We start from the raw sequence: 15,669 nt of genomic DNA, 5'->3' as shown, positions 1-15,669 counted from the left end.
ATGGCTGATGTGGGGGCCATCCTCCCAGACCCTCACCCTCCTAGAATACAGGTTGCTTGAGGACAGAGCCCTCATCTGTCACAGTCTCACCTCTCTGTCCCCAGGGCCGAGGACAGTACCTGGCACAGTATGTGTTGAATGAATGCTCTTGACAGAATGAAACCTTAAATTTACAGGGAATGTAGGGGCAGTGAGCAACATCAGCCGCACTTGAGGGACATTTGGAAAGATAGCACCACCTCATCTACTTAACACTCATTCGTTCATCCCACAAGTACCGACTCAGTATCCGCTGTGTGGTGGGCACTGTTCTAGGCATGAACGGTGAAGGGCCCTGCCTTCCCTCCTCGAGTGTACAAGTCACCAAAACAGGACGGGAAAGTAAGCTATACATATAGAGTAGCAATGGAGAGGTTTGTGGAAATAAAAATAAAGCGGGTCAGGAACTAAATAAGGTGGTCACGGAAGGCCTCATTGAAAAGTGAGATCTGAATAAAGATTGGAAGCAGAACATTCCAGCACAGGGAGCAGCTGGAGCAAAGGGCCTGAGGCAGAAGTGTGCATGGTTCACTGGAGTGGACTGGGGGAGGGGGCCAAGTAGAGGTCAGAGGTCAGAGGAGTTTCAGCTACTATCGCTGAGTAACAAACCACCACCAATTTGGTGTGTGAAAAAACCACAGTCTTATTATGTTCCGGGATTCTGTGGGTCAAGAATTTGGAGAGGGTTTAGTGGAAATGGCCGTCTCTGTTACATCATGTCTGGGCCTTCAGCTGAAGAAATAGGACAGTCTTGGAGTGACAAGAATGACTGGATCTGGAATTCTCCAGAGTACACTGTCCAATACAGTAGCCACCAGGTCCATATGGATATTTAAATTTGGATTAATTAAAATTGAAATGCAAAAGTCAATCCTCAATTGCACTAGCCACATTCCAGGTACTAGACTTAGCAAATAAAAATCCAGAGTGCCCAGTAAATTTGGATTTCAGGTGAACAGTGAATAACTGTTTTAATACAACTATATCCCAAATATTTCATGAGACTTACACTAAAGTATTTATTATCTGAAACTCAAATACAACAGGGTGTGCTAACCCGTCGCTAACCTGTGGCTTGTGACCACTGGTTTGGAGAACACAGAGAACATTTCCATCCTAGAATTCTGTGGGACATGGCTCATCTAGACTTTTCCACTCATCTGGTTTCTGGGCTGGGGTGACTTGGTTACCTAGGACACATGGCTTCTCTTCTCCCATAATCAGCAAGAAAGAAGGAAAGGGAGGGGAGAGACCAGAGGAGAAAAGGGCACCCAGACAGCAATGCTTTCTGTGGTCAATCCTGGGAAGTTACCTTCAGTGTCACTCTGTTGCACTCCATGGATTACAAATGTGTCACTAAAACCAGCCCAGATTCAAGGGGAGGGGAACAGAGAACCCGTGGGATTAGAAACCTCACTGTGGGCTCCTGGGTTAACTAAAACCTGAGGGTGGGGGCAGCAATCAGTAGTTGGAAGGACTTGGCCTTTTATGCTGTATCAAATGGGGATCCTCGAAGGGCTTTTGCAGAGAAGGCTCATGATCGAACTTAGGTTTTAAACTGAAACATAAGGGGCTGATAGAGGGCATGGGTGCTTATCCACGTGTGGCTGGGCTGCAGTCAGCCCTGCTGGTGCTGCCGATGCAGGAGTGCAGCGCTGATCCCAGCCTACAGCCACACTCCCTCTCTCTGGGCTTACCCACCAAGGCTGCAATCGCCCCGCCCCCCACAATGGTCTCCTGGCTGAGGTAGTCACATCCAGTCATTTTCACATCCCCTAGCCTTCCCTAGCATGACAAGGGCTTTAACAAACAGTGCATCAGGGGTCGAAAGCACTGTAGACACAAACCAGACTTTGGGAAGAAAGCTTTCTGTACATCTGGTAGGATCCGCAGCCGGCATTTCCAACGCTTCTTTTGAGGCAGGGCGTGTGCCCAACGGGCCCAGGTCTGCTTCAGAGGGAGAGGGGCTTCATGCATCGCCTGCTTGCTCACTGGCTCCTTCTCACCTGAGGGTTCTTTACCAGCACTCTTCCTCCGGCTGCTTGTTCTGCCCACAAATACGTGCTAGCCGGGCTGCCTACCTCCAGCACGACTGTGGGCTCCCAATACAATCAGCAATGCCAGGGAGCCCCAGCTGGAGCCCACTGGAATCTCAAAGGCTGATTCTAGCTTGAAGTTTCAACTGGCCAACGGCTTTTTACACAAACCTCTTACCCTGGCAGGACAGGGCAACGGGGAATTGGGATGTCCATCAACCATGCCAAAAATTGCCTTGAATAATCAGGCCTAAGTCACGAGTAACCATTACTAGCCTAACACCCCAGACATTGTTTTTGTCTTGTCTTTTTAAGTGAGAGGACAGGAGATAGACTATACCTCATGTACCAACTGGGATCCACGCAGCAACCACCGTCTGGACCACTGGCTGTGAGAGGGACCAGGGATCGAACCTAGGACATCTGCACGCCGGGCTGACGCTCTAGCCACTGAGCTAGCCAGCCAGGGCCTTTATCTTGTCTTGTCTTAGACTGATCTTTGGGGTATGAAAAGTAAACCTCCTGTGACTTTGCAGTGTGGAGGCAACATGGCAAATAACAGAAATGTGATGTCCATTTCCGTATCCAAACTGCTACACCAGAATGACAGGAAAAGATCTACGACGTGGCAGCTAACAGTGGCAGCAATAAACAGTTCCTGAAACTAAGAGCGGGCCAGACTTCCGCTACATGATCTTTGCAGTAAGGTTCAGCGGAAATCCTACACCCTGAACCCTCAACACCCCGTTAGCTGTGGGTGTGCCAGATGCCTGCGGTCAAGCATGGAAGTCAACCATCAGAAATGGAAATGGCTGTGGGCTGTGATTACGGGCTCGCCTTTTCCTGAGCGACCCCGAATTAACAAAGTTTAAAGGAGTTTTGTAAAACATGAAAGAAGATGAACACAAAACCCAATTAAAATTAAAATTCCCCTAAATGGGCCTGGCCTGTGGTGGCGCAGTGGATAACATGTTGACCTGGAATGCTGAGGTCTATGGTTCAAAACCCTGGTCTTGCCTGGTCAAGGCACATATGAGAAGCAACTACTATTAGTTGATGCTTCCCTGCTCCTCCCCCTTTCCATCCCCCATATCTGAAATCAATAAAATCTTTAAATTTCTCCTAAATGGGCTATGTGAGTCATTCAAGTTAACAAATGAAGCCTTTGCAGGAAGACGGGTTTGCTGAAAGGAAGGCTGAGGCGGGAAGGGCCAAGACATTCTCCGGCCTCCTCCAACCTCCTCCCACCATCTTTCCGGTGGGATGGGCAGGGCAAGACAAGAGCAGAGGTGTTTGGGCATCTGGACCATGGAGACCATTCCAAAGGCAAAAGACACTCAAGAGCTAGGAACCTCCAGAAATTGATACCCACCCCCCCTCCCCGGCATCCTGAGTTATTGTCTGTAGACTACAAATATGGATAGGCAAAGAGACATTTAATATAATAACTGATTTTTATGCAATGTGGTAAAAGAAGACTTTTACTTTCTAGTTTACAAACTTGTATTGTTTGAATTCTGTAAGTGTACTGCTTTTATGGTCAGAAATAAAGATTTTTTTAAAAAAAGTCAATGCCCCTGAATGGCAACAAACGACACCTCCAATAAGGAACCTTTGCCCACCCAGGCAAGGGGAGGGTCTTCCCCACCTTCCCTCCAGGAATGTCACATGGCCCAGCTCTGAGCACCCATTACCTTGCAGCTGTTTAACATCAGTCCAGAGGTTAACTTCCCAGAACAGGTGCAGCCTCAGCAATGCAGGTTCTCTTGACCAGCAGGCATCACAGGCCCAGGTGAGTCCTGGAGGGAGTGATGGTACGGGAAGACACCATCGGAATAACCTGAAATCTTGACCCCGTGACTTGTGTTATTGGATGACCATCTCTGAGAATGCCAGGCTCTCCCAGTCGCTCCTGCGAGGTCCCACAAGCCCAGTGTGGAACTGCCCAGGGTGCCCCTGCCGCCTATAGGTGGAAGGCTCATGGTGCAAGTCACCTGTTTGTTGGGAGTTCCCAATGGAAATCACATCTCAGAGCTGGGTCTAGGAAATACCTCAAATAAACCCAACCACGAAAAGCAGGCAAGGCAAATGCCGATGAAAAAGACCCTACAGATGAGGGTGGCGCCAGCCTGCTGCTTGGGCTGCCATCACTATTAACTGTCTACCAAAACTATACAGACCAGGATGGTCTTCCCTTGCTGACTGGCACCCCTTAGCTTCCTTTAGGTGAAAGGCATCACCTGTGAACTGTGCCTGTGTGCACTACAATGCAACTTTCCTAAGTTTCTAAAAGCAATCAATTTAATATTTAAGTAGCTCTCTCATTGAAGCTTTAAAATAAGTCACCCTGACAGAAGCCTCAACATATCCCTTAAGTCAGTGGTCCCCAACCTTTTTTGGGCCACGGACTGGTTTAATGTCAGAAAATATTTTCATGAACCGGCCTTTAGGGTGGGATGGATAAATGTATCACGTGACCGAGACAAGCGTCAAGAGTTTTAGACGGATGTAACAGAGGGAATCTGGTCATTTAAAAAAAATAAAACATCGTTCAGACTTAATTATAAATAAAACAGAAATAACGTAAGTTATTCTTTCTCTGCTGACCGGTACCAGTCCACGGCCCGGGGGTTGGGGACCACTGCCTTAAGTGGCCCAAATTCACCTATTACCTTTAAGAAAAACATTCAAAATGGTGTACCCAAACAAAACTGCACTCTTAGGAAGCGCTCCAGCAGCTTGGCTTTCCTCCTGCCAGAGCCCCGGCCTGCCTTCCTTTTGACCTGCACCTGCCCACAGGGTCTGTGGCATGCAGCACAGACAGCACAGCTAGTGGCTTCTAGTCCCACAGTTCAGTCTTCATGTTTCAGGGTGTTGGCTACCTCTGCCTCTGCTGGCTCCTCAGGAGCTGAGTTCAGAGCAATACTGATCAGTTAACATGGGTAGGAAAAGGACTAGAAAACATCCTTCATCTACTTCAGAAATGTATCAAGTGTCACGAATGACATTCAGACCTAGTTACTTTAATTATCCTTGAAACCAAGATAGTGTAGAAGGAAAGCACATTTAGAATTGTGCCAGTGATTAAGTCTGTATTTGAGATCACTGGTATTAAATTCAAGGGGGCACCCAAGTTCTCTGAGGCTTATAGGGAATGGCCGACTCAAAGGCAGTGCCGCCGAGACCACCCACTGAGCAGGGCCAGGGCTCAGACACAGCATCCCTGCCACAACCAGAATTCAAGGCTCCATTCATGCCTTGAGGCAAGGTGGTCCAGTAGTCAGAGCCCCCTCAGAGCAGTTGTGACCCAGGTACAAATGCCCAACCCATCCACACCTAACACTTGTAAATGGTATGGGGGTGGACAGGTAAGCAAGACAAATGTTAGGAACTTGAGTTTAAATTCACTCATTTCTAGCACCATGCTTCCGAAATTTTATATATATACATATAAAGTAGAAGGTACCATGTCCAGCTCAGTAAGGCATTATTTTTTAAGTGAGAGTACACTGACCAGGATCCATCCAGCAACCCATCTGAGGCCCATACTCTGTCCATCTGGGACTATGCTCGTAACCGAGCTATTTTCAACACGAGGCGGAAGCTCCATGGAGCCTTTCTCAGTACCCAGGGCGCTGACATACTTGAACCAATTGAGCCATGGCTGCAGGAGGGGGGGGGGGGGGGAGTGAAGCAGACTGTCGCCTCTCCTGTATGCCCTAACTGGGAACTGAAACCAGGACAACTGGCCAGGGCCAAGACTTCAAAACGTTTAATGTAAAACAAAAATGCTCCCTATGGTATTCAAATTTCAATGTTTCACAACCCTCCAACCAGTTGTAACTGATTAAAATTAGGAATAGAGACTAAAGGTGGCAACTATCTTCTAGTCTCAAAGTATCTAATAGTTAATTACAAAGGTCAGATATGAATGTCACAGAGAAAACCTGAAGGCACCACCAAGTGCTCAGTAATCACCAGTGAAGAGACATCCTTTGAGGGCCTCACTTGTGAAGGCGGCTGCTGCTCTGGTCAACACAGCTGTCGTGGACTCAAAGTGTCCACTGGCCACATTTCAGCACTATGCCAAGGTTAAGCTGCTCCCTCCAACCCCTGTTGAGATCCCTACAGGTACTCAGAGCTGGGAAAGAATTGACAACCATGCTCAAACTGGTAGCATCTGCTGAATGGCCTGGTGGCCACAGGTGCAGATGTGGACTCGTGTCAGTGAGATCATACATGTGGCATCACTGGCTATGTTTGAAACCAATCTTTAACATGTTTCTTTTTTGGTTTGTTATAACGAATGTTCTTGGACCATGAATGATCAGAATAGTTAGACTAAAAGAAATGTCAAAAAAGTAAATCAGAAGGGAGGCCAGGACTGGGCAGACACCGAAATCCTCACCACTGCCAAGTCTTAGTGGTAACTGCAGTCTGAGGCTTGTTTTCCACAAAAACATTCCAGATGATCAGTTTCATTATTTTATTATACAAAGTCCAAACACAAACATCCCCCCCACCCCCCATTAGGAAGGGTGTTCACATCTTAATGTAGATCTGGCCATTTTCTAAAGTAAGCCAACTGGTTTATATACACTTAAGATACTTCTCTCCTCAAATATTTATCTGCCCCCAACTACAAAAATGGTGCTGCAAAGTATACAAAGATAAATGAGATAGTCTTGCTCTTGTTATAGTAAAAACACTTAAGATGACTAAAGAACTGTGCGAGTAAGGGGGAAAGTTACCTAATTAAGGAATGGAATGTCTGTTACCTATAACAAGTAGCTGAATTACTAGGTGTAGTTGGCACCTACCCTAAAATGACTGGTTGTAGGGACATGGCACAAGAAACAGCAAGACGACATGCGCCAGGCAACTGCTCACACTTGTTTCCAGGAGGCACGTGCTGCCTGTACCCTTCCGCAACTAAAGACACACCACAGAACCCAGCTGTAGGTCCTGCCCACTTTTAGCTATCAAATGCATTAGGAAAAGGTTAGTTATATCCAAGTAGCATGTGATAGAAATAGTTTTAAACCAACATGGTTAAGTGTTAAGATTTTTAGAAATCAAATATTTATTCACATAATTTTAAACTAAAGTCAAGGCAATAAATCTCCTGTGGTAATTAATGATTTAAGTGCAAGTGATGCTGGCTTTCACATTCATATCCTTCATCCAGAGTAAAGGCAGATCAGTTGTTCTTGAACAAGTCAATGCAGCTCTGCAACAGGGATACATTGTTCTGGAAGAAAAACAAGTCAAGATAGACCAATGAGTCACTCAGGAGTCTAAGACTTCCTACATATCTGGAAAATCAAACTCAAACCCACCCACCTAACTCTTCAGAGATATGAAGCCAGTCGAATTGGACTGGTATTTTCTTCCTTAAATCACAACAGAACCACAACCTACAAGCCCTCACCCCAATTTCACACTGGTGAGTTTCCTTCAGAAGGTCTGGGACCGCGCACAACTAGCTCAAAAGCAAGTGGCTGCCACTCCAGCACCCACCCCCCCGCCCCAGGTTTCCTCCCAGTGCAGTCACAACAGTTCTGCTTACTGTCAATTAACTTAACCGCTTCACGAATAAGCTGTTCTTGAAGATGAAGGCCTTGGGAAGAGTGGATAAAAAGCTGCTAAAATTAGAACTGTCCCCACATGCTGAGGCTGTGGGTTCAATCCCTGGTCAGGCACGCTTAAGAATCAACCAATAAGCCTGACCAGATGGTGGCACAGTGGACAGAGCATCAACCTGGGACTCTGAGGACCCAGCTTTGAAATCCCGAGGCTTACCAGCTGAAGTGCGGGATAATCATAGACATGACCACATGGTCGCTGGCTTGAGCCCAAAGTTGCTGGCTCAGTTGTAGCCCCCAAGTCAAAGCACATACGAGAAGCAATCAATGAACAACTAAAGTGCTGCAACTATGAGTTAATACTTCTCATCTTTGTCCCTTCCTGTCTACCTCTGTCCATTTGTCTACCTCTCTCACTTAAAAGAAAAAAAATTTGACCAATGAATGCATAAATAAGTGGAACAACAAACTGTGTTTGTTTTTCTCTCCCTTCCTCTAAGAATCAATTTTTTAAAAAGTTGCTAAAACTAGTTAGGGGTGAGATTTTAAACGAGACAACAAATAATTTATCTAGCATTGTGCAGATCACCTTACAAGTCTTACTTTAAAAGAAATTCAGAAATACCCAGAACATTATTGGTATAACTTTATTTATTTTTTAAATTTTATTTATTTATTCATTTAAGAGAGGAGAGGGAGAGAGAGAGAGAGAGAGAGAGAGAGAGAGAGAGAGAGAGGAGAGACAGAGAGAGAGAAGGGGGGGAGGAGCTGGAAGCATCAACTCCCATATGTGCCTTGACCAGGCAAGCCCAGGGTTTCGAACCAGCAACCTCAGCATTTCCAGGTCGACGCTTTATCCACTGCGCCAAAACAGGTCAGGCGGTATAACTTAATTTAAAAGTACTTAAAACTTAAGAGACAAGTGAATAAACACATCTATGCTGAAGCCCACAATAAAGAAATTAAAAACAATAAATGGCCTGACCAAACAGTGGCACAGTGGATAGAGGATCGGCCTGGGACACTGAAGACCAAAGTTTGAAACCCCGAGGGTGCAGTCTTGAGCAAGGAGTCACTGGCTCGGCTGAAGGCCCCCCACCAAGGCATGTATAAGAAAGCAATCATGAACTAAGGTGCCGCAACTACAAGTTGATGCTTCTCATCTATCTCTCTCCCTTCTTGTCTTTCTGTCCTCCTCCTCTAAAAAAATAAATAAGACACCAATGTTTGAAGTCTTCCTGCTTTAACCAATGCTGATGGCCGGTGACAGTTCCCTCCAATGTCTCCTTGCTGACTCAGGGCTAGCCCTGTTGCCCTGGACTAGACAGTACTCTTGGGGGACCAATCTAAGCTGCTGCACCCATGAACCATCCAAAAAGTCTTCCCCACAAACTCTGAGTGAATAGGTCTAGGCAGCAACAAGTCTTAAAAACTCTTCAGTAAATTCTAATGTGCACCCAGTACTGAGAACCATTGTTCAAGTTTTCTGTGCAAAATTAAACTAGGCATCAAATACACAATAAAGTTTTTCATTCTTTCTAAAGAATGAAAAGAAGTATCGGAAGACATTCAGCAAAACTGTAAGAATTTATTTTAAAAAATGGTTTCCATGAAAACTCCAGATATAATGGTGTGATAGATGTGCTCTCAAATTATTAGAACAGAGTCTTCAAAGTGTGGTAGAACTCTGAGAAGGGGGCAGGGTAGCTGCCATCAAGAATGCTTTTCTCAAAAAAAGGAAAAAAAGGCTCTTTTCAAAAAGTTATTTCATCAAGATGTTATGAATTGTTGTTCTGAGATAGAATAAATACTCTAACAAGTGGCTCCCATGTATACCAAAGGGTATTAAAGCCGGAAAGCAAACCCCACCTGCTAATGACACTGGGATAATGAATGAGAAACAACCTAAAAACAAACACCGGCCTGAGCAGGCGATGGCACAGTGGATAGAGCACTGGCCTGGGATGCCGAACACTCAGGTCCCATGGGATCACAGACGTGACTCCATGGTCACTGGCTCAGCTGGGGTCCACTCCGCATCCCACCCCCAACAAGGCACATATGAGAAAGCAACCAATGAACAACTAAGGTGTCGCAATAAAGAACTAACTGATGTTTCTCATCTCTCCCCCTTCCTGTCTCTTCCCCCTCACCCACTAAAAAAACCAAAACCTAAAAACTTTTGGACTTATTTTGGATACTTACCTTTGCATGCTTTATTTCCAGTTCAGACATTTCAATTAGATTCTTTCTAAATGCTGCCACCCTCTTCCGTTTGAAATTGCTTAGTTCTACAAGAGACAGTTTACCAAAAAGGTTGAGCAATTTTCATCTTTAATTTCCAAATATCATCCTTACAAATAAATTATCTCCAAAGCTTTGAAGCACCACCATATTTCCTCACATTTTTATTATCTCTGCAAATAGTACAGATCTCATTTTATGGGCACTGAAATGATATGCTTGCCATTACTTTTAAATGAGCAACACCACCCGATTACTGAGCACCTACACTCAGAGAAGGGCTACTGACTTGGAGACTGAGATGAGTAGCCTTGCCCTTAACTCTAGGTAGGTACCAATGTTTGCAGATAGTGTTGGGAAGGCAGTGAGCCACTCACACTTGAACCAATGGCTTTTTAAAGGATTTTTAAAAAAAATGTGAAAACCCTTCCTTCCTAGCTCATGTAGGTGATGTAGGGTACTTCAGAGCAAACTTATCCTCCTGTACACATCTATATAGCATTGTCCAACAGAAATATAATGCAAGCAAGCCACACTAAAAAGTAAAAACATGAAAAAATGTTTACAGTGATGTGCTGCATACCCTGGATAAACTAGGCTAAATGGGTCTTCCCAAGATGTGGAGATAAGCTCCCCTCCTTTCCATAAGGCCTGCTCACAGGACCAGGACTCCATAATAACCCATCTGTCTCCTGATACCACTGTTCTCCTATGCTTATTCAACCAATTCTAAACCAGTTCAGCCACAAATCTTACAAAGAACAGGTTAAGACCCATTAATCTCTAAACTGTCTAGAATATTGTACTTTTAAACATCATAGACCCAGGCTTACAATGTGACTAAAGAGGATAAACTCTAAAAACACAAGGACAGCCTGACCAGGCGGTGGTGCAGTGGATAGAGCATCGGACTGGGATGCTGAGGACCCAGGTTCGAGACCCCGAGGTTGCCAGCTTGAGCGCGGGCTCATCTGGTTTGAGCAAAGCTTACCAGCTTGAACCCAAGGTCGCTGGCTCTAGCAAGGGGTTGCTCAGCTGCTGAAGGCCCACGGTCAAGGCACATATGAGAAAGCAATCAATGAACTAAAGTGTTGCAACGTGCAATGAAAAACTAATGATTGATGCTTCTCATCTCTCTCCGTTCCTGTCTGTCTATCCCTCTCTCTGACTCACTCTGTCTCTGTAAAAAATAAATAAATTAATTAATTTAAAAAAACCAAAAAACCACAAGGACAAACCTTAGGCGATAAAGGACAGGCCAAAATTGGCACCATTTTTAACCTCTGGTTTTTCTTTAATCTCCTCTAGCTACTAAACTCTGGGCTATACAATAACCTAAAATTTCAACTCGGGAGTTTTTTTTTTTTCCTGTATTTTTCTGAAGCCGGAAACAGGGAGAGACAGTCAGGCAGACTCCTGCATGCGCCCGACCGGGACCCGGCACGCCCACCAGGGGGCTTCGCTCTGCTGCGACCAGAGCCACTCTAGCACCTTGGGCAGAGGCCAAGGAGCCATCCCCAGCACCCGGGCCATCTTTGCTCCAATGGAGCCTTGGCTGTGGGAGGGGAAGAGAGAGACAGAGAGGAAGGAGGGGGTGGGGGTGGAGAAGCAAATGGGTGCTTCTCCTATGTGCCCTGGCCGGGAATCGAACCCAGGTCCCCTGCACGCCAGGCTGACGCTCTACCGCTGAGCCAACCGGCCAGGGCAGGATTTTGAAGTGTGGGATTTTCCTCATAAATTAAATCAGCTGCTAAAAGGGGGGGGGGGGGGGGAAGGGGCAAGAATTTATATTAAAAATTGGGCAAAAAGGAAGACATTTCTTTGAAAGAATCCAAAAGACAGCCAAAACAGCCAAGTGAGTGTGTCTGTACGCCATATGCAAAGTTTTGTACAGAGAAGCTCTGATCCTTAAGTTAAAGAGTTATAGTCCTGAATAGACATGAGCTAACACAGATGAGCAGAACTCTATTGTTCACAGCTATTATATCAGGACATTTCAAAATAGGCCCAGATTTTGAAACCACAGAGGGGGAATAAATGTGGGGGAAAATGAAGTCTTAAAATGAGATAGAAATTTCTCATGGGGGCCCTGGCCGGTTAGCTCAGTGGTAGAGCGTCGGCCTGGCGTGCAGAAGTCCCGGGTTCGATTCCTGACCAGGGCACACAGGAGAAGCGTCCATCTGCTTCTCCACCCCTCTCCCTCTCCTTCCTCTCTGTCTCTCTCTTCCCCTCCCGCAGCAAGGCTCCATTGGAGCAAAGATGGCCCGGGCGCTGGGGATGGCTCCTTGGCCTCTGCCCCAGGCGCTAGAGTGGCTCTGGTCGCAACAGAGCGATGCCCCGGAGGGGCAGAGTATCGCCCCCTGGTGGGCATGCCGGGCGGATCCCGGTCGGGTGCATGTGGGAGTCTGTCTGACTATCTCTCCCCGTTTCCAGCTTCAGAAAAATACAAAAAAAAAAAAAAAAAAAAAAAAAAAAAAATCTCATGGGAAAGTGAGTTTTAAGGGGGTGGGGTTGTATCTTAAGGGTGAATCAAGCACAGAATTACTATAATTATGCTTTCTTCTGGAAGACACATTTTGCTCTGGTGTGTTCCATTGTCCCTGGGAACTACAACAATGATATCCCTTAAAAAAATGCTACATACTACTCTCATGTTCAGTAGCATTGGTATACCACTTCCCCCAAAAGCTACGGACTGGGAGAAGGCAAGAAAAAAATCCTGTGGATATGGACAGGAACTGAGTCGTCACCACAGACTTACAATTCCTGAGTCGAGAAGAGAAGCTAAGTCATGTGCACACATCGCTATACTTTCTTGCTGTCAGCAGAAGGGCTAGAAGCAGAGACTCCCCAGAAGCAATGAGCATATTTTACAGCCAATTTTGTTACCATTCCTTAAGTAACAAGCATATCAGCTCCTGAAAGAAATGGCAATTTCACCCTGGCTGGTTGGCTTAGTGGTAGAGTGTTGGCCTGGCATGTGGAAGTCCTGGGTTCAATTCCCGGCCAGGGCACATAGGAGACACACTCATCTGCTTCTCCACCCTTCCCCCTCTCCTTCCTCTCTATCTCTTCCCTTCCCACAGCCAAGTCTCCACTGGAGCAAGGTTGGTGTCCGGGCACTGAAGATGGCTCCATGACCTACGCCACAGGCACTAGAATGGCTCTGGCCACAACGGAGTTCGTCCCAGATGGGCAGAGCATCGCCCCCTAGTGGGCATGCTGGGTGGATCCCGGTCGGGCGCATGCAGGAGTCTGTCTGACTGCCTCCCCACTTCTAACTTTGGAAAAAACAAAGAAATGGCAATTTCCAGGGCTGGAGTAGAAAACGTGTAAGATTAACACAGAATATCTAACTGCTCATAAGGACATGCCAGCTTAAAGGTACCCCTCACTGGCAAGTCTGAACAATTTGAGCCCCAAAGTAAGTTAGCACAAAAATAAAATTTAAAACTATTAAAAAAAAATAGGAATCCATGTGGCTCTACTGTAATAAAGAAGTAGGAAATTAGGGAAGGCTTCTGCTTAAAGGTCAATGTCAAATGCTAATTTGGGAAGAACACCAGAATTAGGGAAGGGGAAAATTGCTCCTCTGCAATGACCAGGTAAAGGCTAGCTCGTGCAAGAACCATCAACACAGGCTACATTTTGGGGAAAAGTCTGATGAAGAACAGGACATATGCACAGTCTAAAATGGCCTCCTGTGAACTGCTAATTAGTGGCATGGAAAATAAATATTATATTAACTGCATAGCAGAGAAATCCAACACCACCTGACTATCAAAACTAATCCCACAAAATTTTGAAACTGCCAAGAGGAAGATGGACACACATGCCTTCAGATACCAACCCTCAGAGGGACACATTATTTATACAGAATTCTGTTGGGAATGCATAAATGGAATCTAACAACGAGGAAATAGGCCAACCAAAAATGAGGAACATTCTATTTGGAAAAGAGATTATTTTCAAATTGGCAAATGTCATTTTTAAAGAAGACTTAAGAAAAAAGAACATAATACATAAAACTAGATCTCAGTCTCAAATGTTAAATAAAAACTAATGTGTTTATAAAAACACACATGGGAGCATGTGTGACAAGTGACAAAGCAGAAAGAACAAATGGTGGACAGGTGGGTGACCCCCAAGTATATATGGTGTTACTTGCACTATTTATGCAACTTCTCTAAGGTTGAAATTATTTACAAATAAAAAGGAAGAAGTAAAGAGGGGCCCTGCTCAACCTTCTTTTGCAGATTCAGAAAGCTGTTCAAATTTCTGGCAGCATTCCTGCTGGTGTGCCTCAGCCAACTTGACATCTTTGCTTTTTAACCGGGCCTTATCCAATGCTTTGTTTGAGTTCTCAAAGTCAATGAGGGCTTTGGTACGTCTGTATAAGAGATCCTGAGAAAAAAATTAATAAATAGGACACGGCAGTTAAAATATCCTAAGTAATATGGTACCACTGCACTGCCTGAAATGTTAAGATGACAAGAATCTAATCTACACCTCTATGATCCTCCCTCCCCGTTATTTTCTTTTTTAATCTCAAGATTAGGCTGGGGACAATTCTTAGGGCATCACTGAGAGCTTTTTCAGTATTCTTCATATGGGGTAAAGAGAAAAAACCCCAACAGTAAAAGCTAAAGGACTTCTTTTCCAAAGAAAGTAATTTCAGAAAATTAACCACTGTGTTAAAAGCATGTCCAGTTACTGCTGGGCTAAGTCAAATGAGGATATGCTTTCACACTTTGGTGAGAGATAAAACTGAAGTGGCTGTGGTGGGTGGAAGGAGGGGAGTAAGGGGGGGAGGGGGGGACAAATATAAGGTGACAGAAAATGAGATGACTTTGGGTGATGGGCGCACAACGCAATCAATAGTTCAAATGCCATGGAGATGCTCACCTGAAACCTATGTATTGATCAATGTCATCCCATTAAATAAAAAAAGAATTGGAAAAAAAAAAAAGAAGAGGAATGCAAGTGAGCAATGAGACAGTAAGACTATCTCATAACCCTACCTGGAAAATCCTGCCTCTAGAGCAGGGGTCCCCAAACTTTTTACACAGGGGGCCAGTTCACTGTCCCTCAGACCGTTGGAGGGCCACCACATACAGCGCTCCTCTCACTGACCACCAATGAAAGAGGTCCCCTTCCGGAAGTGCGGCGGGGGGCAGATAAATGGCCTCGGGGCTGCATGCGGCCCGCAGGCAGTAGTTTGGGGACACCTGCTCTAGAGGGTCTGTCCTGAGGATCTAATCTGAAATATTCTTTGCAAATTTTACAGCAAAGTGGACATTAATTACCTCAGTATCTAAAATGGGAAGTTATGATGCATGTATGACTGACACATGAGTTTTAATTATGCCCACTTTTGTATTTATGCAAGAAACTTGGTCACCATCAGCACTTAAATCCATTATAAAAGCCTAGTCAAAACTATATTTAAAAATCCCAAATATAAGACTAAGGAAACACACCAAAAGGCAAACTAACTAAAATAAAACTGAACTATGGGGGAAACAATGAATTTCTACATCCTGACAACATTTCCTGTAACGTATTTTCCCTAATTTCATGTTGCCTTAGTACATTTTACACAAAAATAATTTAAGCATTTTTGTTCAGGGCTGTGTAGGTAATTCAATAAAACTCCACAAATCTGAAAACCTGCTTTGCCTCAGAGATATAGCCCTTTTGGGGGTCAAGTTTTCAGTTATGACCTGCATCCACTAACTCATAACCCCCAAACTGCATTATCTGTC

General features: G+C 45.1%; 1 protein-coding gene across 1 annotated transcript in view; it reads right to left on the bottom strand.

Annotated features, from left to right (window-relative positions):
- Positions 1-6,547: 6,547 nt before the first annotated feature.
- The window catches only part of SNX5 (sorting nexin 5), a 28,180-nt gene continuing 19,058 nt past the window's right edge, over positions 6,548-15,669 (bottom strand). Inside the window, exons 11-13 of the mRNA XM_066387080.1 lie at positions 14,149-14,308; positions 9,866-9,951; positions 6,548-7,326 (exon numbers count right to left, since the gene is read on the bottom strand). Coding sequence (XP_066243177.1) covers positions 7,276-7,326; positions 9,866-9,951; positions 14,149-14,308 — 297 coding nt within the window. The 3' untranslated portion in view covers positions 6,548-7,275. The remainder of the gene's footprint in view (positions 7,327-9,865; positions 9,952-14,148; positions 14,309-15,669) is intronic.

Source organism: Saccopteryx leptura, chromosome 5 (genome assembly GCF_036850995.1).
Source record: "Saccopteryx leptura isolate mSacLep1 chromosome 5, mSacLep1_pri_phased_curated, whole genome shotgun sequence".
Classification (NCBI taxonomy): Eukaryota; Metazoa; Chordata; class Mammalia; order Chiroptera; family Emballonuridae; genus Saccopteryx; species Saccopteryx leptura.
This window is presented reverse-complemented; position numbering and strand designations above follow the sequence as displayed.